At 38.8% G+C, this 27,199-nt stretch overlaps 1 protein-coding gene across 1 annotated transcript in view; it reads left to right on the top strand.

Annotated features, from left to right (window-relative positions):
• TRPC5 (transient receptor potential cation channel subfamily C member 5) overlaps nucleotides 1–26,460 on the top strand; it is a 312,205-nt gene extending 285,745 nt beyond the window's left edge. Inside the window, exons 8-11 of the mRNA XM_003262212.2 lie at nucleotides 18,507–18,710; nucleotides 19,435–19,476; nucleotides 21,557–21,646; nucleotides 23,640–26,460. Coding sequence (XP_003262260.1) covers nucleotides 18,507–18,710; nucleotides 19,435–19,476; nucleotides 21,557–21,646; nucleotides 23,640–24,332 — 1,029 coding nt within the window. The 3' untranslated portion in view covers nucleotides 24,333–26,460. The remainder of the gene's footprint in view (nucleotides 1–18,506; nucleotides 18,711–19,434; nucleotides 19,477–21,556; nucleotides 21,647–23,639) is intronic.
• Nucleotides 26,461–27,199: the final 739 nt, after the last annotated feature.

The following is a 27,199-nucleotide window of genomic DNA, read 5'->3' as shown; positions in this document are numbered from 1 at the left end:
AGTGATCCCCCTACCTCGGCCACCCAAAGTGCTGGGATTACAGCCACCATGCCTGGCCAATTTTTGGATTTTTAGTAGAGACAGGGTGTCACCATATTGGCTAGGCTGCCCTCAAACTCCTGACCTTGTGATCCACCCACCTCGGCCTTCCAAAGTGCTGGGATTACAAGCAGGATATATACTGTATTCTTATGATGAAGTAAGGTAGACAAAAGAAAATGTTATTAAGAAAATCATAAGGAAGAAAAATATATTTACTATTCATTAAGTGGAAGTGAATCATCATGAAGGTCTTCATCCTTATTATCTTCACATTGAGTAGGCTGAAGAGGAAGGGAAAGAGGAGTGGCTGATCTTGCTGTCTTAGGGGTAGCAGAGACAGAAGAGGTGGAAGAGGTGAAATGGGAGGCAGAAGAGGCAGGTACACTCAGTGTAAGATTTTGCTTTTTCATTTCTGTAAAAATTTTTCTATATGGTACCAATCATTCCACCATTTGCTTCAGTTTTCATGCCCATATCATAGAAGGGTCCCTGTCATAAAGAAGCCAAAAGTAGTCTTGAATAATCAGAACTCTTCTGCCAGATTGCCTAATGTTAATTTGTTTTCTGGCACTGCTTCTTCACATTCCTCCTCATTGTCTGTCACTGGTTCAGAAGCACTCATCTCCATCAAGTGATCTTCAGTTAATTCCTCTGCTGTGGTATCTGTTAGCCCTTGAATTTCTCCAAGACCCATATCTTGAAACCCTTCATTTGTCACCCTTTTTGTTTTTATCCACATCCACAATTTCATTCATGATTTCCCTGATTGGCTCTGTCATAAATCCTGTGAATTCATGCACAATATCTAGGCATAGTTTTCTCTAGCAGGAATTTACTGTTTTGGGCTTTGAAGGTTTTTACGGCTTTTTCTATAACAAAGGTGGCATCCTCAATGGTGTAAACCTTCCAGACTTTCAGTGTTCTCTTTATCGAGGTTTTCTTCCATAGCATTGACAGTACTTTCCATAGAGTACCATGTGAAAAGAGCCTTAAAAGTCCTTATGGCCCCCTGATCTAGAAGCTGGATTCAAGGTGTTGTATTTTGGGTCAAGTAGACCACTTTGATGTCTTTGGTGTTGAACTCACAGCATTCTGAGTGGCCAGGGCATTTTCCAATATCAAAAGATCTTTAAAAGGCAATCCCTTACTAGCAAGGTACTTCCTGACTTCAGGGACAAAGCATTGAGGGAAGCAATCCAGAAAAAGTGTTCTCATTGTCCAGGCCTTCTAGTACAAACAAAAGACTAGCAACTGGGCTTTATTTTTTTCCTTCAGGGCTGAGGGGTTAAAAGGTTTATAGATAAGGGCAGTCTTGATCATAAGCCCAACTGCATTTGCACAAAAGAGTAGAGTTAGCCCATCTCTTCTTGCCTTTAATCCTGGGGCCCACTTCTCTTCCTTACTAATAATTGTCCTTTGTGGCATTTCCCCTCCAAGAATAGAACACTTTCATCTGCATCAAAAAACCTATTCAGGCAGATATGCTTTCTCTTCAAGAAGAGTATGGGAACTCGTCAGCTGCCACTTCATCGGCAGAAGCTGCTTCTCCTGTTATCTTGACATTTTTAAAGCCAAACCTCTTTCTAAAATTATCAAACCATCTTTTGCTGGCATTAAATACCCCAGCTTTAGATCCTTCACCTTCCTTTTGCTTTAAGTTGTCATATAATGAATTCACTTTTTCTTGACTCATATTAGAATCTATAGGTATGCCTTCCTTATAGCAATCCTGCACCCATATAAAAGGTGCATTTTCAAGACGAGATAATAAAGGTATTTTGCAAAAAGTGCAAAGTTTTTGCACATGCTGGAATGGCTGCAGTGACAGCTTCACAAATTTCCTTTTTTTTATTTTTATAATGGTCCTTATGCTGAATTCATTTATCTTGAAATAGTGGGCAACCACAGCTACAGACCTCAATCTATGATATACATCAAGAAATTTGACATTTTCTTGTAATGTCATGACATTTCTGTTTCTTGGGAGTACTTCCAGCATTGCTAGTGGCACTTCATATGGCCCCCCTGGTGTTATCCAACGTTTGCAGTATTGCACTAAATACAATAAAAATATGCAAGAACCACAAGAGATCACTTTTTACTGCAATATGCAATTTATTGGAGTAATTGTTTATATGGAGATAAGTGGCACTCAGCGTTTTAAATGGACACTCACGATACCTGAGCTCACCACAATGGCAACAGGAGGTGGCTACAAAATTATTATAGTAGTATAGTATGTATTACAGTTAATTTCATGCAGTTGTGATTTAATACTTCATCTTTACGCTTGTTTACATTTCTCTCGACTGCAAATGGTGCCATGTATGCTCTATGTGTGCATACATTTTGATAAATTTTAACTTTTTATAATAGTTGTGTATATTTTATGGTAGTAAATAATATAATAGACTAGTATCAACACATATTTTATGCATTCAGGATATATCCATTTTTTTCTTAATTTTTCAATATTTCTAGGCTCTGCGGTTCATCTATGAGTTATTCCAAATTGTTGAAAGTATCCAAATAATTTTCCAATAAATTTATTTTTTAGAAATCCACATGAGTGGGCTCACACAGTTCACATGTTGTTCAAGAGTCACCTGTATTAAAAACTCTTGAAATGTAAATTTTAAAGAATTAATTTTATGATGTACATAATATATCTCAATAAGCTGTTGCTAAAAAATAAACTCATAAAAGAAAACACAGTAGTAAATCTTCATGACCTAATGTTAGGCAACAGTTTATTAGATTAATACAGCAAAAACATATGCAATGAAAGAGAAAATAGATAAATTGAGCTACATCAAAATAAAATATATAAATTACAAAAGAAAGGAATGTTGAAGTAAACAATTATCAAAATATTTTTAAACACAAATTTGTGATATGGTAATATATGTGCTTCTTTATTAATTCATTAAATAACAAAATCTAGCAGTGGGTCTAATAAGTACCTAATTTTATCTAAAGGCTTCATTTTTATTTTGAACTTACTGCACACTTGACCCAAAACCATTTAGTCCCTCCTAGAAGAGATAGAGGTATATCCACTTTATCCATTAATAGCTGATTAGGATCTCTTATTCAGAAATACACAATGAGGATCTCGGAAATCAACAGAATCCTCTAATTTAGTAGTTCTTAATCATTTGGGGATGTGCAGTTTCCTTTGAAAATATAATGAAAATCCAGAAAAATGCAAAACTTTCAATATTTCACATACAAGTTTAGTGGATCCATTGACTCCATTAACTTTATTCATAGAATCAAGCTTAACAATCCCTGTTTCATTAAATGACATTATTGGACTCAATCTGCTAATCCTTTAATAATGACAGCTAAGCACTGCTACTTTAGAGAGCAAAATGAAAGCCTTCGTGGAATATCTGAAAGGCTAAAGAGAAAATTCTAGGATTTACTGACAGACTGAATGTTCACTCAAAAACCACTGTAAGCCAACATTGTAAGGCATAGCTCTCTTTTTAAAAATCTCATGTGCAAGTAAAGAAAGAGATTTTTATTTTTTTAAAGTGGCAATTGTTTAACAGCACAGCAGCCTAAGGCAACAAGGCCAGTTAGGGCTAAAAAGAGGCTGATAAAAAAATGTAAAGGAAATCATTGGTTACAAGATGCCCATAGGGGGCTTTGAAAACCTCCAACAGAGTTCTAGGGATCTAGAAGGCCATGGACATGTACAGGGCTGTGTGCATGCCCAGAAACATTGGAGAAGGCCCTAATCTCTCCCTTCTGGCTAATCTTGAGCTTTACACAAGCAGTAAGGAAATGCCAAGGCAGAGTTTTAAACTGAAGGAGTGTTGAAGCTGTGTCACAATACATGAGCACCTCAGCAAGGAATGGGAGAACTATTGATTCAAGGCATTTGATAAAATCACTGTGCAATCATTAACTGAGCACTAGACTGAGAATAGACTTCAATGGCTTTATAAGACAAAGAATACAGGCTTATAATAATCAATCAAAGGAAGTCACTAAACAAACACCAACAAAAACAAAACCTGGTGGGAGGGGCTCAAATTTCCAGAGTAGCCACATTATATATTTTTAAAATGTCTAGTCTTATAAAATACAAAACATGCAAAAAAGCAAGAAAGTATGGCCCATATATAGGGAAGAAATTTACCAATAGAAACTGTACTTGAGGAAGCCAAGATGTTGGATTTACTAGACAGAGACTAAACCAGCTATTTTAAATGTGTTTTAAATATGACATATCCTATGTCAAAGAACTATAGGAAACCATGTCTACAGAATGAAAGGAAACTATGAGAATTTTTCAACAAATAGAGAATATTAATAAAGTGATAGAGGTGATAAAAAAGGAATCAAATTGAAATTCTGGATTTGAAAAGCACAATAACGAATGAAAAAGTCACTACAGAGGCTCAATAGCAGATTGGAACTGACACAAAGAATCAACGAACTGGAAGATGGATCAATTAAGACTTCTAGTCTGGGGAACAGAAAGAAAAAAGGGTGAAGAAAATTGAACAGAACCTCAAAGACTTGTGGGACATCAGAGGTACCAACATATACATAATGGATGTCCCAGGAGGAAAGGATAAATGAGAAGAAAGAATATTTGAAGAAATAATGGACAAAATCTTACCAAATTTGATGAAAAAAATTAATCTATACATCTAAGAGTTCAAATAACCCCTAGCAGGATAAATACAAAAATATTTACATCATAGTCAAACTGACAAAATGAAAGACAAAGAATCTTGAAAGCAGCAAGAGAAAAATTATTATGTCATGTACAGGGGATCTTCAATATGACAACAACTAATTTTTTTTTAATCAGAAACCATGGGCACTAGAAGTCATTGTGATGACATATACAAAATATTTAAAGCAAAAACTACCAAACAAATAAAACTATTTATAAATAACCAAATGGGATTTATCTGTGGAATGCAAAGTAACCAATCATATTAACAGTTAAAACATGAAAAAGCCCATGATCATATCAATTGATGTAGAAAAAGCATTTGACAAACTTTAACATACATTGATGATTTTTTTTTTAAAGTCTCAACAAACTAGGAATAGAATGTAACTTCCACAACCTGATATAAAGAATCCACAAAAACCTACAGCTAACATTAAACTTAGCGGTGAAAGATTGAAGGCTTTTTGTCTAAAATCAGTAATAAAGATAGTATATCTACTCTCACTACTTCTAGTCTATGTTGTGCTGACAATTCTAGACAGTGAAATAAGAAAAAAAATTATTAAACATATACAGATTGGAAAGGAAGAAGGAAAACTGTTTATTTAGAAACAGTATGATCTTATATGAAGAGACCCCTATGGAATCTACAAAAAAACTTCCTAGAACTAAAAATTGGTTTAACAAGGCCACAGAATGCAAGGTCAACACACAAATCTCAATATATACTAGCAATAAACCATTGGTAACTGAAATTTTAAAATACAGTTCCGGCTATTATCTGAATGTTTTGTGTCTCCCTCCCCCAAGTCCATACGTTGAAAACCTAATCACCAATATGATGGTATTAGATGGGGCTTTTGGGAGATGGTAAGATTATAAGGGCACAGTCTTCTTGAATGGAATTGTGCTCTTATAAAAGAGGCCCCAGAGGACACTGCCTTTCCCCCTTTTTCTTCACCATATGAGGTTACAGCAAGAAGGCCCTCACCAGATGACAGCAAATCTGCTGGCACCCTGATCTTGAACTTCCCAGGCTCCAGAATTGTGAGAAATAAATTTCTGTTGTTTACAAGCCACTCAGTTAACAGTATTTTGTTATAGCAGCCCAAATAAACTAAGTCTCAATGACAATCACTGCAAAGAAAATGAAATAGTTATAAGCTTAACGAAACATGCAGAAGAGCTGGTGGACTAGAAGACTTAACAGAATAAATATATTAACAATCTTGACAAAGAAAATTAAAGTGGAAGGAATGGAATTGTGCTACCTAATTTCAACAGTTACTATATAGCTACAGCCATCAAGACAGTGTGGTATGATGCAGAGATGGACATTTAGATTAATGTAACAGAACAGAAAATTCAGACATAGACTCACACAAATATCCGCAACTGATTTTTTCTTTTGCATTTTAAAAAAAAGTCTTACTAAGATATAATTCACACACAATAAAATTTACCCTTTTAAGTTGTATAATTCAGTGGTTTCTAGTATATTTGAATATATGTGCAGCCTTTACTACTGTCTAATGCCAGAGCATTTCTCATTTAAAAATGAAGCCCCGTACCCCCATTCCCTTCTCCTGCTAGCTCCTAACAGCCACTAATCTACTTTCTGTTTCTATGGATTTGTCTATTCTGACAATTTCATAGAAATTGAATCATAGAATACAGCCTCTTGTGACTGGCTACTTTCACTTAGCAGAACATTTTCAAGGTTCATCCATGTTGTAGCATGTATCAGTGCTTCATTCCTCTTTAATGCCAGATTATATTTCATTGTATGAATGTGCCACATTTTGTTCATCCATTTATTGGTTGATGGACATTTGGGTTATTTTCATTCTTCAGTCATTATAAAAATGCTGCTATTGAACATTTGTATACAAGTTTTTGAGTGGAGATACGTTTTCATTTCTCTTGGGTATATACCTAGGAGTGGATTTGCTGGGTCATCTGGTAGCTCTATGTTTAACAATTTGAGTAGCAACCATACTGCTTTCCAAAGTGGCTATATGATTTTACACACACACAAGCAGTGTATGAGGGGACCAATTTATGTATATCCTCACAAACAGTTGTTATTATCTGTCTTTTCTTATAATAGTCATCCTATTGGGTATGAGGTGGTATCTCATTGTGGTTTTGATTTGAATTTTCCTAATGATTAATGATGTTGAGAATATTTTCAGGAGCTTGTTGTCCATTTATATATCTTCTTTGAAGAAATGTCTATTCAAATGATTTTCCCATTTTTACATTGTTTTGTCTTTTCATTGTTGAGTTGTAATTTTTTTTTATAAATTACCCAGTCTCAGATATTTATTTATAGCAATGCGAGAACAGCCTAATACAGCAAGTGTCACTCAGATCTACTTTCTTTACAAGAGTTCTGGGAGCGGCTCCTTCGGGACGCTGATGGGACTATCTTCCTGGGGATGACTTGTAAAAGGAGGGTTGGTAGGATGAACTACAGCCCCCCTGCAGCTGCAGCTGGTCTTGAGGCTATAGCTGATACTCATTCCCCTGCTCCTCTGCTGTGCATTCTAGATTCTCCTTACCATCGATGACTCCCTGTGAAGGTTTAGGTGACTTTCCTAGTGGTGTGACTCAGTCTCTCAAAACGGAGGCATTCTAGTTCCTGTTTGCCATACCTTCTCGGGCTGTAGCTGCTGAACTTGTCCATTTGCCAGTGAAATTGTGCAAGGTGGTACTAACAGATGTCCAAGTTGATGATCTGAGTATCAAACATATGCCTCCTGCCTCCATTGTGTAACAATAGCTGGACTGCCTCTTGATGATAAGAGTCAATCACGCCAACCAGGATCCTTTCCTTGCCTGCTGGTCCTTGGCATGAAGGGCCCAAAGTACCTGGATGATGATGTAGCTTAAAGTTCAATGAAGACTCTTGCTCTGTTCCCTGGTGGAAATGTTTCCCCTTTGGGAACCAAGACCTTTGACCCTTGTGGGCTACATTTGTGAGGATGAAAACACAAATTATTTAAGTGGGTCACTGGGAATGATAGCAAGTGGGGACACTGCTGCTCCCACACCATGGATTCCTCTCCCAGGTATTCTCTTGGGGATACAGCATTATATAATGGTGATTGGCTTCAGGCATTACTGCATCCTGGAGGGTAGTGCTTTTTTTAAATTTTTTAAGTTCTGGTATACATGCACAGAATGTGCAGGTTTGTTACGTAGGTAAACATGTGCCATGGTGGTTTGCTGCACCCATCAACCCGTCATCTAGGTTTTAAGCCCCACATGCATTAGGTATTTGTCCTAATGCTCTCCCTCCCCTTGCCCCCCACCCCCTGACAGGCCCTGGTATGTGATGTTCTCCTCTCTGTGTCCATGTGTTCTCATTGTTCAACTCCCACTTATGAGTGAGAACATTTGGTTTTCTGTTCCTGTGTTAGTTTGCTGAGAATGATGGCTTCCGGTTTCATCCATGTCCCTGCAAAGGACATGATCTCATTCTTTTATATGGCTGCATAGTATTCCATGGTGTATATGTGCCACATTTTCTTTATCAAGTCTATCATTGATGGGCATTTGTGTTGGTTCCAAGTCTTTGCTATTGTAAATACTGCTTCAGTAAACATACATGTGCATGTGTCTTTACAGTAGAATGATTTATAATCCTTTAGGTATGTACCCAGTAATGGGATTGCTGGGTCAAATGGTATTTCTGGTTCTAGATCCTTGAGGAATCACCACACTGTCTTCCACAGGGTTGAACTAATTTACACTCCCACCAACAGTGTGAAAGCATTCCAAGGATAGTGCTTTATCCTCACAGGGTATCACTTCCAAGCTGGCACTTTAGCCAAGCTTTCAATACGCTGTTCTATGGCTTATGAGGCCAGTAGCTTGGGTGGTGTGCCATATGATGGGTTCAGTGGATTCCATGGTCATGTGACCACTGCTGTGTGTCCTTTGCTGTAAAGTAGGTTCCTTAGTTTGCTGCAGTGATACGTGGAATGTCACATTGGTGGATTAAATATATCATAAGCCCTTGGATGGTCATGTTGGATGAGACTCTGCAGGCAGCAAAGGCAAACCCATACACAGAATACCTGCCTATTCCTGTGGAAATGAATGGCTGCCCCTTTCATTATGGAAAGAGTTCAATACGGTCAACTTGCCACCAAGTGGCTGGTTGGTATCTTTAAGGGATATTGTTGTACTGAGTTTCAGCAATGGTTTCTGTTGGTGTCAGGGTGATTATCTGGCTGTGACAGTAGCTTGGGCCCATGGATAGCCTCCTTCTTTGCTCCCATGTCTCCTCTGTTTATGAATCCATTGTGCCAGGACTAGGGTGGCTGATGAAAAACCTGGCTGACATTAACGGGCTGAGTCATTCCATTTAGTTATTAAATACCTCTTCAATGGTAGATGCTCTTGGGACCTGTGGAGGAAAAGGATGGAAGCAAAATTGGCAGAAAGAAAAAGTGGGCTGCAGTGGTCACAACCAGTCCTCAGCCAACCCTGTGGGGAGTTCTAAAGGTGGGATGACACTTCAGAGATGTTCCCTGAGGAGGTGAGGAGGTCAGGTCTTTTTTTTTTTTTTTTTTTTTTTTTTGAGATGGAGTCTTGCTCTGTGGCCCAGGTTGGAGTGCAGTGGTGCAATCTTGGCTCACTGCAACCTCTGCCTCCTGTGTTCAAGCAATTCTGCACCTCCGCCTCCCGAGCAGCTTGGATTACAGGTGCGAGCCACCACACCCAGATAATTTTTCATATTTTTAGTACAGATGGGGTTTCACCATGTTGGCAAGGCTGGTCTTGAACTCTTGGCCTCAACTGATCCCCAGCTTTGGCCTCCCAAAGTGCCGGGATTCCAGGCATGAGCCACCATAGATCAGGTCTTAACAGTCCCACATTGACTAGTCATTTGTTGCAGGCTGTCCCTAGAAGGTGGAAGGACCTTGAATAAGGCAGGTTTCTTTAGCAAGACAGTCACTGAAGAAGGCTGTCAGCATATAAGCTTCCCAAAAGCTAGGGGAATAAATCCTTTGGTCATCTTTTCCTTTATTTATTTATTTATTTATTTATTTATTTATTTATTTATTTATGATACTTAAAGTTATAGGGTACATGTGCACAACGTGCAGCTTTGATATATAGGTATACATGTGCCATGTTGGTTTGCTGCACTCATCAACTCATCATTTACATTAGGTATTTCTCCTAATGCTATCCCTCCCCCAGCCCCTCACCCTCCGACAGGCCCTGTTGTGTGATGTTCACCGCCCTATGTCCAAGTGACCTCATTGTTCAATTCCCAACTATGAGTGAGAACATGCAGTGTGTGGTTTTATGTCCTTGTGATAGTTTGCTGAGAATGATGGTTTCCAGCTTCATCCATGTCCCTGCAAAGGACATGAACTCATCCTTTTTTACGACTGCATAGTATTCCATGGTGTATATGTGCCACATTTTCTTTATTCAGTCTATCATTGATGGACATTTGGGCTGGTTCCAAGTCTTTGCTATTGTGAATAGTGCCGCAATAAACATACCTGTGCATGTGTCTTTATAGCAGCATGATTTATAATCCTTCGGGTATATACCCAGTAATGGGATTGCTGGATCAGATTGTATTCCTCATTCCAGATCCTTGAGGAATTGCCACACTGTCTTCCACAATGGTTGAACCAATTTACACTCCCACCAACAGTGTAAAAGTGTTCCTATTTCTCCATATCCTCTCCAGCATCTACTGTTTCCTGACTTTTTAATGATTGCCATTCTAACTGGCGTGAGATGGTATCTTATTGTGGTTTTGATTTGCATTTCTCTGATGACCAGTGATGGTGAGCATTTTCTCATGTGTCTGTTGGCTGCATAGATGTCTTAAGAAGTCTCTGTTGATATCTTTTGCCCATTTTTGATGGGGTTGTTTTTTCTTGTAAATTTGCTTGAGTTCTTTGTAGATTCTGGATATTAGCCCTTTGTCAGATGGGCAGATTGCACAAATTTTCTCCCATTCTGTAGGTTGCCTGTTCTCTCTGATGGTAGTTTCTTTTGCTCTGCAGAAGCTTTTTAGTTTCATTAGATCGCATTTGTCTATTTTGGCTTTTATTGCCATTGCTTTTGGTGTTTTAGTCATGAAGTCCTTGCCCATGCCTATGTCCTGAATGGTATTGCCGAGGTTTTCTTCTAGGATTTTTGTGGCTTTAGGTCTAACATTTAAGTCTTCAATCCATCTTGAATTAATGTTTGTATAAGGTGTAAGGAAGGGATCCAGTTTCAACTTTCTACATATGGCTAGCCAGTTTTCCCAGCACCATTTATTAAATAGAGAATCCTTTCCCCATTGCTTGTTTTTGTCAGGTTCGTCAAAGATTAGATGGTTGTAGATGTGTGGTATTATTTCTGAGGTCTCTGCTCTGTTCCATTGGTCTATATCTCTGTTTTGGTACAAGTACCATGCTGCTTTGGTTACTGTGGCCTTGTAGTATAGTTTGAAGTCAGGTAGCCTGATGCCTCCAGCTTTGTTCTTTTTTTTTTTTTTTTTTTTGAGACGGAGTCTCGCTCTTTCACCCAGGCTGGAGTGCAGTGGCACGATCTCGGCTCACTGCAGGCTCTGCCCCCTGGGGCTCACGCCATTCTCCTGCCCCAGCCTCCCGTGTAGCTGGTACTACAGGCGCCTGCCACCACGACCAGCTAATTTTTTGTATTTTTTAGTAGAGATGGGGTTTCACCGTGTTAGCCAGGATGGTCTCGATCTCCTGACCTCGTGATCCGCCCGCCTCGGCCTCCCAAAGTGCTGGGATTACAGGCGTGAGCCACCGTGCCCGGCCAAGCTTTGTTCTTTTTGCTTAGGATTGTTTTGGCAATATGGGCTCTTTTTTGGTTCCATATGAACTTTAAAGTAGTTTTTTCCAATTCTGTGAAGCAAGTAATTGGTAGCTTGATGGGAATGGCATTGAATCTATAAATTACTTTGGGCAGTATGGCCATTTTCAAGATAATGATTCTTCCTATCCTTGAGCATGGAATATTTTTCCATTTGTTTGTGCCCTATTTTATTTCGTTGAGCAATGGTTTGTAGTTCTCCTTGAAGAGGTCCTTCACATCCCTTGTAAGTTGGATTCCTAGGTATTTTATTCTCTTTGCAGCAATTGTGAATGGGAGTTCACTCATGATTTGGCCATCTGTTTGCCTGTTATTGGTGTATAGGAATGCTTGTGATTTTTGCACATTGATTTTGTATCCTGAGACTTTGCTGAAGTTGCTTATCAGCTTAAGGAGATTTGGGGCTGAGATGATGGGGTTTTCTAAATATACAGTCATGTCATCTGCAAACAGGGACAATTTGACTTTCTCTTTTCCTAATTGAATACCCTTTATTTCTTTCTCTTGCCTGATTTCCCTGGCCAGAACTTCCAACACTATGTTGAATAAGAGTGGTGAGAGAGGGCATCCATGTCTTGTGCTGGTTTTCAAAGGGAATGCTTCCAGTGTTTGCACTTTCAGTATGATATTGGCTGTGGGTTTGTCAGAAATAGCTCTTATTATTTTGAGATACATTCCATCAATACCTAGTTTATTGAGAGTTTTTAGCATGAAAGGGTGTTAAATTTTGTTGAAGGCCTTTTCTGCATCTGTTGAGATAATCATGTGGTTTTTGTCATTGGTTCTGTTTATGTGATGCATTGTATTTATTGATTTGTGTATGTTGAACCAGCCTTGCATCCCAGGGATGAAGCCAACTTGATCATGGTGGATAAGCTTTTTGATGTGCTGCTGGATTTGGTTTGCCAGTATTTTATTGAGGATTTTTGCATCAATGTTCATCAAGGATATTGGTCTGAAATTCTCTTTTTTGGTTATGTCTCTGCCAGGCTTTGGTATCAGCATGATGTTGGCCTCATAAAATGAGTTAGGGAGGATTCCATCTTTATCTATTGATTGGATTAATTTCAGAAGGAATGGTACCAGCTCCTCTTTGTATCTCTGGTAGAATTCGGGTGTAAATCCATCTGGTACTGGACTTTTTTTGGTTGGTAGGCTATTAATTATTGCCTCAATTTCAGAGCCTGTTATTGGCCTATTCAGAGAATCAGCTTCTTCCTGGTTTAGTCTTGGGAGGGTGTATGTGTCGAGGAATTTATCCATTTCTTCTAGATTTTCTAGTTTATTTGTGTAGAGGTGTTTATAGTATTCTCTGATTGTAGTTTGTATTTCTGTGGGATCAGTGGTGATATCCCCTTTATCATTTTTTGTTGCACCTATTTAATTCTTCCCTCCTTTCTTCTTTATTAGTCTTGCTAGTGGTCTATCAATTTTGTTGATCTTTTCAAAAAACCAGCTTCTGGATTCACTGGGTTTTTGAAGGGTTTTTTTGTCTGTCTCTTTCAGTTCTGCTCTGATCTTAGTTATTTCTTGCCTTCTGCTAGCTTTTGAATTTGTTTGCTCTTGCTTCTCTAGTTCTTTTAATTGTGATGTTAGGGTGTCTATTTTAGATCTTTCCTGCTTTCTCTTGTGGGCATTTAGTGCTATAAATTTCCCTCTACACACTGCTTTAAATGTGACCCAGAGATTCTGGTACATTGTGTCTTTGTTCTCATTGATTTCAAAGAACATCTTTATTTCTGCCTTCATTTTGTTATTTACCCAGTAGTCATTCAGGAGCAAGTTGTTCAGTTTCCATGTAGTTGTGCAGTTTAGAGTGAGTTTCTTAATCCTGAGTTCTAATTTGATTGCACTGTGTTCTGAGAGACAGTTTGTTGTGATTTCTGTTCTTTTACATTTGCTGAGGAGTGCTTTACTTCCAATTATATGGTCAATTTTAGAATAAGTGTGATATGGTGCTGAGAAGAATGCATATTCTGTTGATTTGGGGTGGAGAGTTCTGTAGATGTCTGTTAGGTCTCCTTGTTTCAGAGCTGAGTTCGGGTCCTGGATGTCCTTGTTAATTTTCTGTCTCATTGATCTGTCTAATATCGACAGTGGGGTGTAAAGTCTCCCATTATTATTGTGTGGGAGTCTAAGTCTCTTTGTAGGTCTCTAAGCACTTGCTTTATGAATCTGGGTGCTCCTGTATTGGGTGCATATATATTTAGGATAGCTAGCTCTTCTTGTTGAATGGATCCCTTTACCATTATGTAATGGCCCTCTTTGTCTCTTTAGATCTTTGTTGGGTTAATCTCTTTTATCAGAGACTAGGATTGCAGCCCCTGCTTTTTTTTGCTTTCCATTTGCTTGGTAGATGTTCCTCCGTCCCTTTATTTTGAGCCTATGTGCATCTTTGCATGTGAGATGGGTCTTGACTCTATCCAATTTGCCAGTCTGTGTCTTTCAATTGGGGCATTTAGCCCATTTACATTTAAGGTTAATATTGTTATGTGTGAATTTGATCCTGTCATTATCATGTTCACTGGTTATTTTGCCCATTAATTGATGCAGTTTCTTCATAGCATCAAGGGTCTCCACAATTTGGCATATTTTTGCAGTGGCTGGTACCGTTTGTTTCTATCCATGTTTAGTGCTTCCTTCAGTAGCTCTTGTAAGGCAGGCCTACTGGTGACAAAATCTCTCAGCATTTGCTTGTCTGTAAAGGATTTTATTTCTCCTTCACTTATGAAGCTTAGTTTGGGTGGATATGAAATTCTGGGTTGAAAATTCTTTTCATTCAGAATGTTGAATATTGGCCCCTACTCTCTTCTGGCTTGTAGGGTTTCTGCCGAGAGGTCCGCTGTTAGTCTGATGGGCTTCCCTTTGTAGGTTACTCAACCTTCCTCTGTGGCTGCCCTTAACACTTTTTCCTTCATTTCGACTTTGGTGAATCTGAGAATTACGTGTCTTGGGGTTGCTCTTCTCAAGGAGTATCTTTGTGATGTTCTCTGTATTACCTGAATTTGAATGTTGGCCTGCCTTGCTAGGTTGGGGAAGTTCTCCTGGATAATATCCTGAAGAGTGTTTTCCAACTTGGTTCCATTCTCCCCATCACTTTCAGGTACACCAATCAAACATAGATTTGGTCTTTTCCCACAGTCCCATATTTCTTGGAGGCTTTGTTCATTTCCTTTTACTCTTTTTTCTCTAACCTTGTCTTCTCGCTTTATTTAATTTGATCTTCAATCACTTTCTTCCACTTGATCAAATTGGCTATTGAAGCTTGTGCATGTGTCCCGAAGTTTTCGTGCCATGGTTTTCAGCTCCATCATGTCATTTATGGTCTTCTCTACACTGTTTATTCTAGTTAGCCATTCGTCTAATCTTTTTTTCAAGGTTTTTAGCTTCCTTATGATGGGTTTGAACATCCTCCTTTAGCTCAGAGTAGTTTGTTATTACCAATCTTCTGAAGCCTACTTCTGTGAACTCGTCAAAGTCATTCTCCATCCAGCTTTCTTCCATTGTTGGTGAGGAGATGCAATTCTTTGGAGGAGAAGAGGCACTCTGGTTTTTAGAATCTTCAGCTTTTCTGCTCTGGTTTCTCCCCATCTTTGTGGTTTTATCTACCTTTGGTCTTTGAAGTTGGTGATCTACAGATGGGGTTTTGGTATAGATGACCTTTTTGTTGATGTTGATGCTGTTCCTGTTTGTTAGTTTTCCTTCTAACAGTCAGGTCCCTCAGCTACAGGTCTGTTGGAGTTTGCTGGAGTTCCACTCCAGACCGTTTACCTGCGTGTCCCCAGCAGAGGCTGCAGAACAGCAAATATTGCAGAATAGCAAATATTACCGCCTAATCCTTCCTCTGGAAGCTTCATCCCAGAGGGGCAGCCGCCTATATGAGGTGTCTGTTGGCTCCTACTGGGAGGTGTCTCTCAGTTAGGCTACACGAGGGTCAGGGTCCCACTTGAGGAGGCAGTCTGTCCATTCTGAGAGCTCAAACGCCATGCTGGGAGAACCACTGCTCTCTTCAGAGCTGTCAGGCAGGTACACTAAAGTCTGCAGTTGTCTGCTGCCTTTTGTTCAGTTATGCCCTGCCCACAAAGGTGGAGTCTACAGGCAGTGGGCCTCATTGAGCTACAGTGGGCTCCCCCCAGTTCGAGCTTCCTGGCCGCTTTGTTTAGCTACTCAAGCCTGGATGGTGGACGCCCCTCCCCCAGCCAGGCTGCTGCCTTGCAGATCGATCTCAGACTGCTGCACTAGCAGCAAGCAAGGCTCCGTGGGCATGGGACCCGCGGAGCCAAGCACAGGAGAGAACCTTCTTGTCTGCCAGTTGCTAAGACTGTGAGAAAAGTGCAGTATTTGGGTGGGAGTGTCCTGTTTTTCCAAGTAGTCTTTCATGGCTTCCCTTGGCTAAGAAAGGGAAATCCCCCAACCCCTTGTGCTTCCCAGGTGAGGCAACACCCTGCTCTGCTTCAGCTCGCCCTCTGTGGGCTGCACCCACTGTCCAACCAGTCCCAATGTGATGAACCAGGTACCTCAGTTGGAAACGCTGAAATCATCTGTCTTCTGTGTCCATCACGCTGGGAGCTGCAGACCGGAGCAATTCCTAGTCAGCCATCTTGTAATGCCCCCGCTCCCCCATAATTATTCTTTATATATTGTGATACAAGTCCCTTATCAGATATATGATATTAAATTATTTTCTCACGTTCTATGAGTTATCTTTTCATTTTCTTTACGCTGTCCTTTGATGTAAAAATGTTTTTAATTTTGATTAAGTCAAATTTACCTATTTTCTTTTGTCACTTGGTTTTTGGTGTCATATCTAAGAAATCGTTGTTTTATCCAAGGCCACAAAGATTTACTCCTATGCTTTCCTATTAGAGTTTTAGAGTTTTTATCTGTTAAGTATAGGTCTATGATCCATTTTGAGTTGAGTTTTGTACGTGGTATAACATAGGTGTTTAACTCTACTCTTTTGAATGTGGATGTCTAGTAGTCCAGCATGCCCAACTGATGTTTGGCAAAGGGGAAAAGCAGTTCAATGCAGAAATGAGAGTTGTTCCAACAAATGGTGTCAGAGCAATTGTTCACTCATATTTTTAAAAAGAACCTCAACATAAACCTCTTCCCTTATAGAAAAATTAACTCAAAATGGATCATAGAACTAAAGGCATATCTTACAGCTATAAAAGTTGTGGAGGAAAACATAGGAGAACATCTTCATGACCTTGGGTTAGCTGAAGAGTTCCTGGACATGACACAAAAAGCACAATCTATAAAAAATTGATAATTTTATAAACATGATAATTTTGACTTTCTCAAAAGTAAAAGTTTGCCCCAGTAAAGACATCATTAAGAGAATGAAAAGATACAGACTGAAAGAAAATATTTGCAAGTCAGGTATCTAACAAAGGGATTGTATCTAGAATATATATGTATATTCTATATTATATTAATATATATAATAAAAATGGGCAAAGGATCTGAAAAACACTTCATCACAGAAGATATATAGATGGTAAATAAGCATGTGAAAAGATACTCAACATCATTTGGGAAATGCAAATTATAACCATGATGAGATCCCACTACATACCTGTTAGAATGACTAAACTTTAAAAACCTGACAAGCACTAAAGAAGATATAGAGCAATTAGTGAAAATGGAAAACAGTATAGCCACTCTGGAAACAGTTTGGCATTTTACTATAAACACACCCTTAACACACGATCCAGCAATACCACTCTTAGATATTTAAGTTAGAAAAATTAAACGTATGTTTAGACAAAAACCTGTACATGGTCATAGCAGCTTTACTTATAATTGCTAAAAACTGGAAATAACCCAAATGTTCTTCAATGGGTAAGCAAACAAACCATCGTGCATGCATATAATAGAAAACTACTCAGCAATGTGATTGAATGGGCTATTGATACATACAAAAACACAGATGAATCTCAAAGGTGTTATGCTGAGTAAAATGAGCCAATCTTAAAAGGTTACCTACTGTATGATTCCATTTATATGACATTTTGGAAAAGGTAAACTATAGGGACAGAAAACAGAGCAGCAGTTGTCAGAGGTTAGAGGTTGGGAAAGTTTGATTACAAAGAGGTAACAATAGGGAACTTTGGAGGGTGACAGAACTGTTGTGTATCCTAATTGTAGTAACGGTTACATCAGTCGATGCAGCTCTTAAAACTCCTAGAAATGTACAGTGATGTGTGTGTGTGTGTGTGTGTGTGTTGATTATAATGATTGTTACATGGGTATATATACGTGTCAAAACTCATCAAACACTTTAAATGGTTGAATTTTATTCTGTGTAAATTGTGCCTCAATAAAGTTGAATTTAAAAAAAAAAAAAGCCTCCCACCACAATCCCACATCTTAAAAATAACTACTATTGACAGTTTAGTGTGTACTTGTCTAGAACATGTAAGCATGTAATATAAAAGATTTTCCAGTTGCATAAATGGGATCACTGTACATAATATATGTTGTGCTCTATATTGCTTTATTCACTGAGAGGGCTTGGACAGATGCATACATATACATATCTATAATGTTTATGGATCTACCATATTTTAGTAGTTATATTTTATACCATTTTGTAGATGTAACACCATTTATTTAACCAGTTCTACTGTTGAATATTTAGGTTGCTGCCAGTTGTTTTGCTACTATTATCTGTGCTACAGTGAACAGCCATGTACATACATGTTTTTGTAAGTATATTGATAAGATATATTTCTAAGAGTAGGGTTACTGGGTGACAGAGTATGTATAATTTGAATTTAAATAGCTCTTGACATATTGCCCTCTATAGAAGCAACTAGAAAGTTTAGAATGAGAAGTGAGTACATCATGCAGTTTCCCATCCCAAATCCTTGAACTTCATTATCTTTCATAGGATCATGCTGATATCGAGTGGAAGTTTGCAAGGACGAAGCTCTGGATGAGTTACTTTGATGAAGGTGGCACCTTGCCACCTCCGTTCAACATCATCCCCAGCCCCAAGTCATTTCTATACCTTGGTAACTGGTTCAACAACACCTTCTGCCCCAAAAGAGATCCTGATGGTAGACGGAGAAGACGCAACTTGAGAAGCTTCACAGTAAGACTTTTAATTTTGAAAAATTAATTTTTAAAAATTGAGATGGAGTCTCACTCTGTCACCCAGGCTGGAGTGTGGTGGCATGGTCTCGGGTCACTGCCAACCTCTGCTGCCTGGGTTCAAGCAATTCTCGTGCCTCAGCCTCCCCAGTAGCTGAGATTACAGGCGTCCGCCACCACATCTGGTTAATTTTTTGTACTTATTACTTTTTTCGAGATGGCGTCTCGCTCTGTCATCCAGGCTGGAGTGCAGTGGCACCATGTCAGCTCACTGCAACCTCCGCCTCCCAGGTTCAAGCGATTCTCCTGCCTCAGCCTCCCAAGTAGCTGGGATTACAGACGAGCACCACCATGCCAGGCACATTTTTGTATTTTTAGTAGAGACAGGGTTTCACTATGTTGGCCAGGCTGGTCTCGAACTCCTGACCTCGTGATCCTCCCGCCTTGGCCTCCCAAAGTGCTGGGATTACAGGCGTGAGCCACTGCACCTGGCCAAAATTATGAATCTTTTTAAACAAAACTGTTTCCTCCCGTCCCTCCTTTGTGACACTCACTGTTTTGAACATCATAAAATCATTCCAACATGCATTTGCTTTGGGGGTTTGTCAGGCAGGAGCTCCTGTAGCATTCTCCAGTCCTAATATATAGAATTATATTCAGATGTTTGGGTGGGTAGGGTGCTGGGAGACTGCTGATGTAACATCTCTGTCTATTTTCAATTATAGGAACGCAATGCTGACAGCCTGATACAAAATCAACATTATCAGGTAAAGCTTCCTCACAGGGATGAAGCACAATAGTTGTTGGCTGGTTCTGTGGAGGAGAAGCAAACCACTCCGGCTGTGTCTGGACACGATCCTATTTGACTGGGATAGGAGGCTTGGAAAGGCTGTAATTTATCAAGGGCTGAAGTACCTTCTCCAAGTGGAATCACCTGCTTTATAATCCTGTTCACGGCCCTTATGCACTGCCTCGGCTTGAGCAGCAACAACTATGACTTAGAAAGCTGTCTTCCTTGAAGTTACATAGAATAGAATATGTGGTTGGTCAGTCAGTCAAATATATGAGTACCTACTGTACATAAAATACTACACTAGATACTAGAAAAATCACTATGAACCAAAAAGATGCAATCTTTCTGCCCTTATGAAATTTATTATCTAGCAGGGATAAAATAACACATCATTAAAATTACAGTTGACTCTTGAACAACGGAGGATTGAACTGTGTAGATCGACTCACAGGCAGATTTTTTTCAACCAAACGCAAATATAAAATATAGTATTTATGGAATGTAAAACCACATATACAAGAGGGCTGACTTTTTGTATCTGCAGGTTCTGCAGCATGACTGCAAGACTTGAGTATGCATGGATTTTGGTACATGGGGCGGGGGGTCCTGGAACCAATCCCCAGAGTATACTAAGGGATGATTGTATTAAAATTAAGTGATTACAAGGATAAAAACTGCCATGAAGAAAAAATACACAGGGTAATGGTACATAACAGGAGGAAACTAACCTCAATGAAGTAAAAGCTTATCTGAATGTCAGGAGTTTAGATCTCGATAAATTACAACATGACTTTAATCAAAGAAATAGAGAAGCACTTCTGCATTTTGTTAAAAAAAAAATAAACCTAATAAACATTTGGGCACTCTTCCCACCAGCTAGAAAACAGCCAAGTATACAAATATCACCGACACCTCTTGAGAATAATCCTTGCAAATCACAAATAAGAGACAACCATCTCTCACCATCCTGATCAAAAGAAAACCAAAGTAGAAAAATGTTCTACAGCGTTTGAAGGAAATGCATCCTTATTCTATAGGTCACTTCTAACTTTGTTCCCCTTAGACCATAACTAACAAAGAGGAGCAGAAAATATGGTATTTTGTATGTAAACCTCCTCTCCCTACTCCCACCTTCAAATGTTATTACTTTTATAATAATAAATCTTAAATAAGATTCATTGTCTTCATTTTCTGCTTCATAGCCCTCAACAATAACAAAAAAAAAAAAGATTCCTGCATGTCTCAGTGAGTTCCTCAAGTACACATAGTAGCAGAAGCAATACCATTGGCCTTGAAATCAGACTGAAGTAGAATGAAAGTCTAATGTTGACACTTACTAGTTGTGTAACATTGGATGAGTCAGCCTCATTGAGCCTTGACTTCCTCATCTGTAACATGGGAAGAGTAATAAAACTTAACTTACAGAGTTGTGAAAATTGAGTGATAAGTATGTATAATATGTATTATGTGCATATGTTGCCTGATACATTGCAATAAGTGGTAGCTATCATCATCACCATCACTAATACAAACTGTAGTGACCATGTGTAGACTATTCCCCTGGGGGCTAAGTGAAAAGAGGACATTCCTGTGAAGGAGAAGTGTAGGTTGACTATGAGAAAAATATCTTCACTATGTAATTAGTGGACATTAAAATCAGCAGACTTAGTGACTCTGAAGAAAACTCTCTCAATTTTATAAAAGGAGAATAAAACTCTCATTTTACTAGGAGTGTTAACGTGTAATCCATCCTAAAGGAAAAGAATATTAACTATATGACCATGCAAGAATTATTCCACTGGAAATACATGTTTACCTTATGCTTGGGTAAAAAAATTTTCCTTTAGGGTGAATTTGATTCTGCCACTAAATTCAGAGACACAATAGTTGTTTAGCCAATGGACTTAACTCATTTTTACAGTAAAAGGCTGGACCCTATGAGGATTTTCTACTGCAAAGAAGGTCTAAGCATGTTTTATTTCCTATGTAAGTTTCTTATTGTACTGAGAGCCTAAGAAGGAGACTGAATGCCTCTTCATGTTTTGTAATTCCAGGAAGTTATCAGGAATCTAGTCAAAAGATATGTGGCTGCTATGATAAGAAATTCCAAAACAAATGAGGGGCTAACAGAAGAAAATTTTAAGGTAATTTAATCATGAAGTGGTTTCTCATTTTACATATCATAAGCATCATTTAATCTTCACAGTGTGTGAGGTTTCTGGTGATGGAATTTCATCTGCTTACAATAGCAAAGCCAGTCATAATGCTTATTCTCTTAGAATTGTCTCTCATCCAGTAGATGGAGAGATTTTACCAATGTATGTCACACCACAATCAGTGTCATGAATGAAGGAAATCTGCTGTATGCATTCTTTTAATATTCTGAGTGTTTCTCAGTGTGGAAATTGAATGCTTTAAATGATGTGGCAAGGATGCATGGTGGTGAGGGACAAGATAACAAAGGGAAGATGCCTGGAGACTTAATTATCTTCTTTACTTAAAAGATACAAGATCAAAAAGTCTGCTATTAAATCTAAGGTCTTAAGAAACTCTACCATTAAACATTAAAATTCTACTAGTGGCATTAGCCTAAAACAACCGTTTTCAACCAGGGGCAATTTTGCCCCCAAGACCACATTTGGCAATGTCTGGAGATATTTTTGGTTGTCACACTGGTATCTAGACAGTAAAGACAAGGTTGCTACTAAGCATCCTACAATGAATAGTACAGCCTCCCACAACAAGAATTATCCAGCCCAACATGTCAATAGTGCCAAGATTGAGAAACCCTATCCTAGAACACAACTATATATTTTTTTCTTTTTTAAATTTTTTTTTTATTATACTTTAAGTTCTGGGATACATGTGCAGAACGTGCAAGTTTGTTACATAGGTATACATGTGCCATGGTGGTTTGCTGCACCCATCAACCCATCATCTACATTAGGTATTTCTCCTAATGCTATCCCTCCCCTAACCCCCACCTCCTGACAGGCCCCAGTGTGTGATGTTCCCCTCCCTGTGTCCATGAACACATCTATATTTTCTAAGGCACACAGAAAGTCCATTATTCTAATTCATAGACATAATTCATCTACTGAGGGTCTGCTATGTTCCAAGCACTCTGTTAAGTGCTCTGGTACAGTGGTAAGCAAGATCTAACCAGCTCCTACTCTCAAGGAGTGACAAACAATAATAAAGGGTGATGAACAATTTTATATTCTGACAGGTTAAACACAGGACACTGTGGAAACACAGAGAGGAGGGACACTCAACTGGGACTTGGGGAGTCAAGACAGACTTTCCAATGGAAGTGATGCTTAAGCTGAGGCTTGAAAGCGAAGCCAGCCAGATAAAGGGGAGTTGGGGAGAAGAGTGTTCTGGACAGAGAGAACAGCACAGGCAAAGGCCCAGAGGCAAGGGAGAATATGTCCATACAGGTGGATAGCAGAGAGCCTAGAAAAAGAGTAGAAAGATGAAACTGGAGAAAGCAACATGTACTAGGCCTTGAAAAACCTTGTAGTCCATGGTATGGCATTTCTACTTTTTCCTAAAGTCAGTGACAAGTTAGTAACAAGTTTTGAGAAGGGGAAGTACATGAACAGATTTCAGCTTGGCTTTTAAAGGAACAATCTAGTATGTAAGCAGCCAGTTGGAGATAGAAGACATTTCATAGAGGTTTGAACAGGGCCCCCTGTCTCAAAACAGCAGTCTCATCACCTGACATTCAACTTCTCTAGTTTCACTCGTTAGAGTCTTAAAAGCTTTTTCCTCTTCAGTAGTCCTTTTATATGCAGACACCTGTGAGAGCCAATGTCCTAATCTAATACCTTGTTAGTTAATACTTAGCAGCAGGAGTTAGTCCTTATGAAAGCACCTCAACAGACTAATCCCTGCTAAAGTGTTAGCTAATCCTGAATCAACTTTACCCATTGTACAATTTTGCCAATGGCCAGCCCAGCCCTGCCCATGGAATTATTAATATGTTTTTCTTGTGTTTGAATAATGGCAGATTTTTCTGGTGTTTTGTGATTTGCTACTAGGCAAAAACCTGGAACATACCAACGGTATCTAATGTGCCTACTTTGAAATAAAGTCCAAGCTTCTTGACATAATATGTCTCCTCTCTTTTCCCAGGAATTAAAGCAAGACATCTCCAGCTTTCGATATGAAGTGCTTGACCTCTTGGGAAATAGAAAACATCCAAGGAGAAGCTTTTCCACTAGCAGCACTGAATTCTCTCAGAGAGACGATAATAATGATGGCAGTGGTGGGGCTCGGGCCAAATCCAAGAGTGTCTCTTTTAATTTAGGCTGCAAGAAAAAGGCTTGCCATGGGCCACCTCTCATCAGAACCATGCCAAGGTCCAGTGGTGCCCAAGGAAAGTCAAAAGCTGAATCATCAAGCAAACGCTCCTTCATGGGTCCTTCTCTCAAGAAACTGGGTCTCCTATTCTCCAAATTTAATGGTCATATGTCTGAACCCAGTTCAGAGCCAATGTACACAATTTCTGATGGAATTGTTCAGCAGCACTGTATGTGGCAGGACATCAGATATTCTCAGATGGAGAAAGGGAAAGCAGAGGCCTGTTCTCAAAGTGAAATTAACCTCAGTGAGGTAGAATTAGGTGAAGTCCAGGGCGCTGCTCAGAGCAGTGAATGCCCTCTAGCCTGTTCCAGCTCTCTTCACTGTGCATCCAGCATCTGCTCCTCAAATTCTAAACTTTTAGACTCCTCAGAGGATGTATTTGAAACTTGGGGAGAGGCTTGTGACTTGCTCATGCACAAATGGGGTGATGGACAGGAGGAACAAGTTACAACTCGCCTCTAAGTCAAGCCCTAATCATCTGTTCTGGAACTCAAGAGAAATTTGTAATTTCCTTGCTCTCAGAGGTGACACAGAGTATGATTCCCTCACTGCCCCTGCCCCCCAGAAAGGAGAGTGAAACTCTTATTTGCACCATCTTTTATAGCTACATTCTCCATTTTTGTTCTTGTTTTATTATTACTTTCATTATTATTTGCCTTTTTAATACCTGTACACACTAAGTCCGTCTTACAACCGACTGAAGGGGTGTTGCACCTAATCATCAGAGGTGCAGTTGGGTGCTTAACCTTTTTGCTTTGCTTTTCTCACCCATGCTTCCTTGAAGCTCCAGGTGCCACTTTGCTAGTCTTGTTGCCGCACAGGTTCCTGACCATCCTCAGAATCTCATGCCATTTTCCCGCAGAGCTGAGGGATGTGGTCAGCAGTCCCCACCAGCTATCAGATAAGGCAAACTACCCTGCCCATCTTTGTTGCCATTCAGTGCTACGCGCTGCCCATGCTGGGTCAATGAACAGCATCAAAGGGAGGCTGAAGAGATTTCAAAGAATTGTCAGCTTGTGGTTTCTAGGTATAAGTGGCTTGTTTCATTCTTAAATACTACAACTTCTTATTGTGGGGGCTATTGAGTTTTCTTGTTTCTTAAAGATGTGTTAGTTTCCTAATGTGTGCCAATGAAATATTTACCCCATAGTATATGTCATATCTAATAAGTTAGGTGAACTATTTTTTCTGTGTTTGTTTCAGTTAACTTACTACATTTGAAAATTTGATAGTATCAAAATTAGTATTTAGAATTTGTGCTATTTTTTAAAAATATCTACTACACTCTAACCAATAGTCACTACATCTCATACATTGGTAAGATAAATAGTTGTCATATTTGTTGGGTCCTATTCTACTGTTGATAATTTTAATTATCATTGCTATCAAAGAATTCCTAAGATAAAAGCCTGAATTCGAAATATTTTTATCAGAAAAATGGCATATTGCTGAAGTGTCAAAATATGAGAAAAGAGCATCTTCATTTTAATTAATTGCTTTATAAAAATGGCAACTTTAGGTACAGATAACCTAATTCAGGTTGCAGTTTTAATATTCACTGGGGGCAGTGGAATTGCATGTGTAAATTATGTTAGATACATAACATAACAACCCTAGTGGATTCATGGAATTATAAACGTAATCCAAATTCTACTGTCTTCCAAGAAAGCTACATTTATACATCCAAACAAATTCTTTTCCACAACTTAAGAGTACCTCATCAGAATACAGTGGTTCAAGTTAAAAAATAAAGTCCATAATGCATATGGTCATCATTCTAGACCTGATAACCACTGAGAACCTGCTGAGCAAGGATGGTTTTTACCAACATCAGCACAAAGGTTTCCTCAATTTAGACTCTAACATATGACCTGAAACAACTCTAGGTCTGAGTCCTAGAGATTACATTAATAGTGTGTAGCCCAGAAAAGTAAAATAGTTAGGTGTCACCGTTTTTTTTTTTAATGTCAACACCAACAGGAATCCATTTAATGTATGTAATTTCTGATAAAAGTAAGAGAAATGAGGAATTTTCAAACTCTGCAAATATGCCTCCAAACTAGCTTTTGATAGTGTGGTTTCTGTTATTTGAATGGATTCCCATCTCTGTCTCTAGCCTGGAGAAGAGCAAAATGGAGGGGGAGGGGCCAGAAATAGGAGGAGGTTTTGAAGAATAAAGCCTCAGATCCAGGGAAAAGTGATCAAGTGAAAAAGCTGCATCAAGACCCATTTGGCAAGAGGTTGTCTGAAAATAATTCCTTGATCATATCTGAAGTGGTTATTTACTCAAATCAATTTCTCCCCTGCTTCACTAAGACTGTCATAAATGGCCTTGACATTTAATCACAGGTTACTTTCCAGAAAGGTTTCTAAAGTTACAGATTCAGCTTTCCAAATTGTCAAATTCACTTTGAATAATAATAGAACCTGGGCTACATTCCTAACTCATATTAACAGCACCAAAAGAAATAGCATATAACCCCATTTTATAAAAAGAAAAACATGTTTTTCTCAGAAATGTATATCACTTCTGAAAACTTATGTATAAGTGTTCTAGCAGTGACCTTATCAACTTGTCAGAAAACAGGCTAGCCAGACATGGAACCGTATTCCAAAAGTCTTCTGTCACTTATGTTCTAAAGAGATAATACGTGTAAATCAATCTCTACTATTGAAAGAACCAGTGTCATATGTCACGGGAGTACATTCCTTTTCAGATCTTCTCAGGGTTATCGTGACTTGGGCTTAAGACTTCACTAGCTATAGTGAAGCCTCATTTAGGATGGGGTTTAAAGCTAAACAGCTATTGCCCTAACTTCCATGTTGGCGACACCAACATTTTTATTAACTCTAATTCAGTACAAAGTAGGAAAGGAAAAAGATTTTGTTCACTTCCTTACTCTCTTGATCAATTATCATAAAAGGTATTTCAAGTGAAAATGCTTAGGTATATCCTCTGACCCCAGAGGAGTTATAAACCAACTTGAGAGTAAATTTATAAACATAAAAAGAACTAAAAGAGAACTTTATAAAGGATCTACTCTATTCCAACCTCATATTTTACAAATAGAAAATAAAGAGGCCCAGAGAAGGACAATGACTTGCTCAAGGTCACAGAGCTGGTCAATAAACTCAAGTCTTCTAGATTATAGAAGACACTTATTAGTAAGCATATATGTTATATATAGATGTGAAGTGGCCACTACAGACACCCTTTTGTTCATTTGCCAAAAATGCTGTGAACTCCAAAAACTTCAGACTTACATATTTAAATGTGAAGTTAAAAATGTACTGCAAAGTCAAACACAAATAATACAAAAATCATTTAC

Source organism: Nomascus leucogenys, chromosome X (genome assembly GCF_006542625.1).
Source record: "Nomascus leucogenys isolate Asia chromosome X, Asia_NLE_v1, whole genome shotgun sequence".
NCBI lineage: Eukaryota > Metazoa > Chordata > Mammalia > Primates > Hylobatidae > Nomascus > Nomascus leucogenys.
This window is presented reverse-complemented; position numbering and strand designations above follow the sequence as displayed.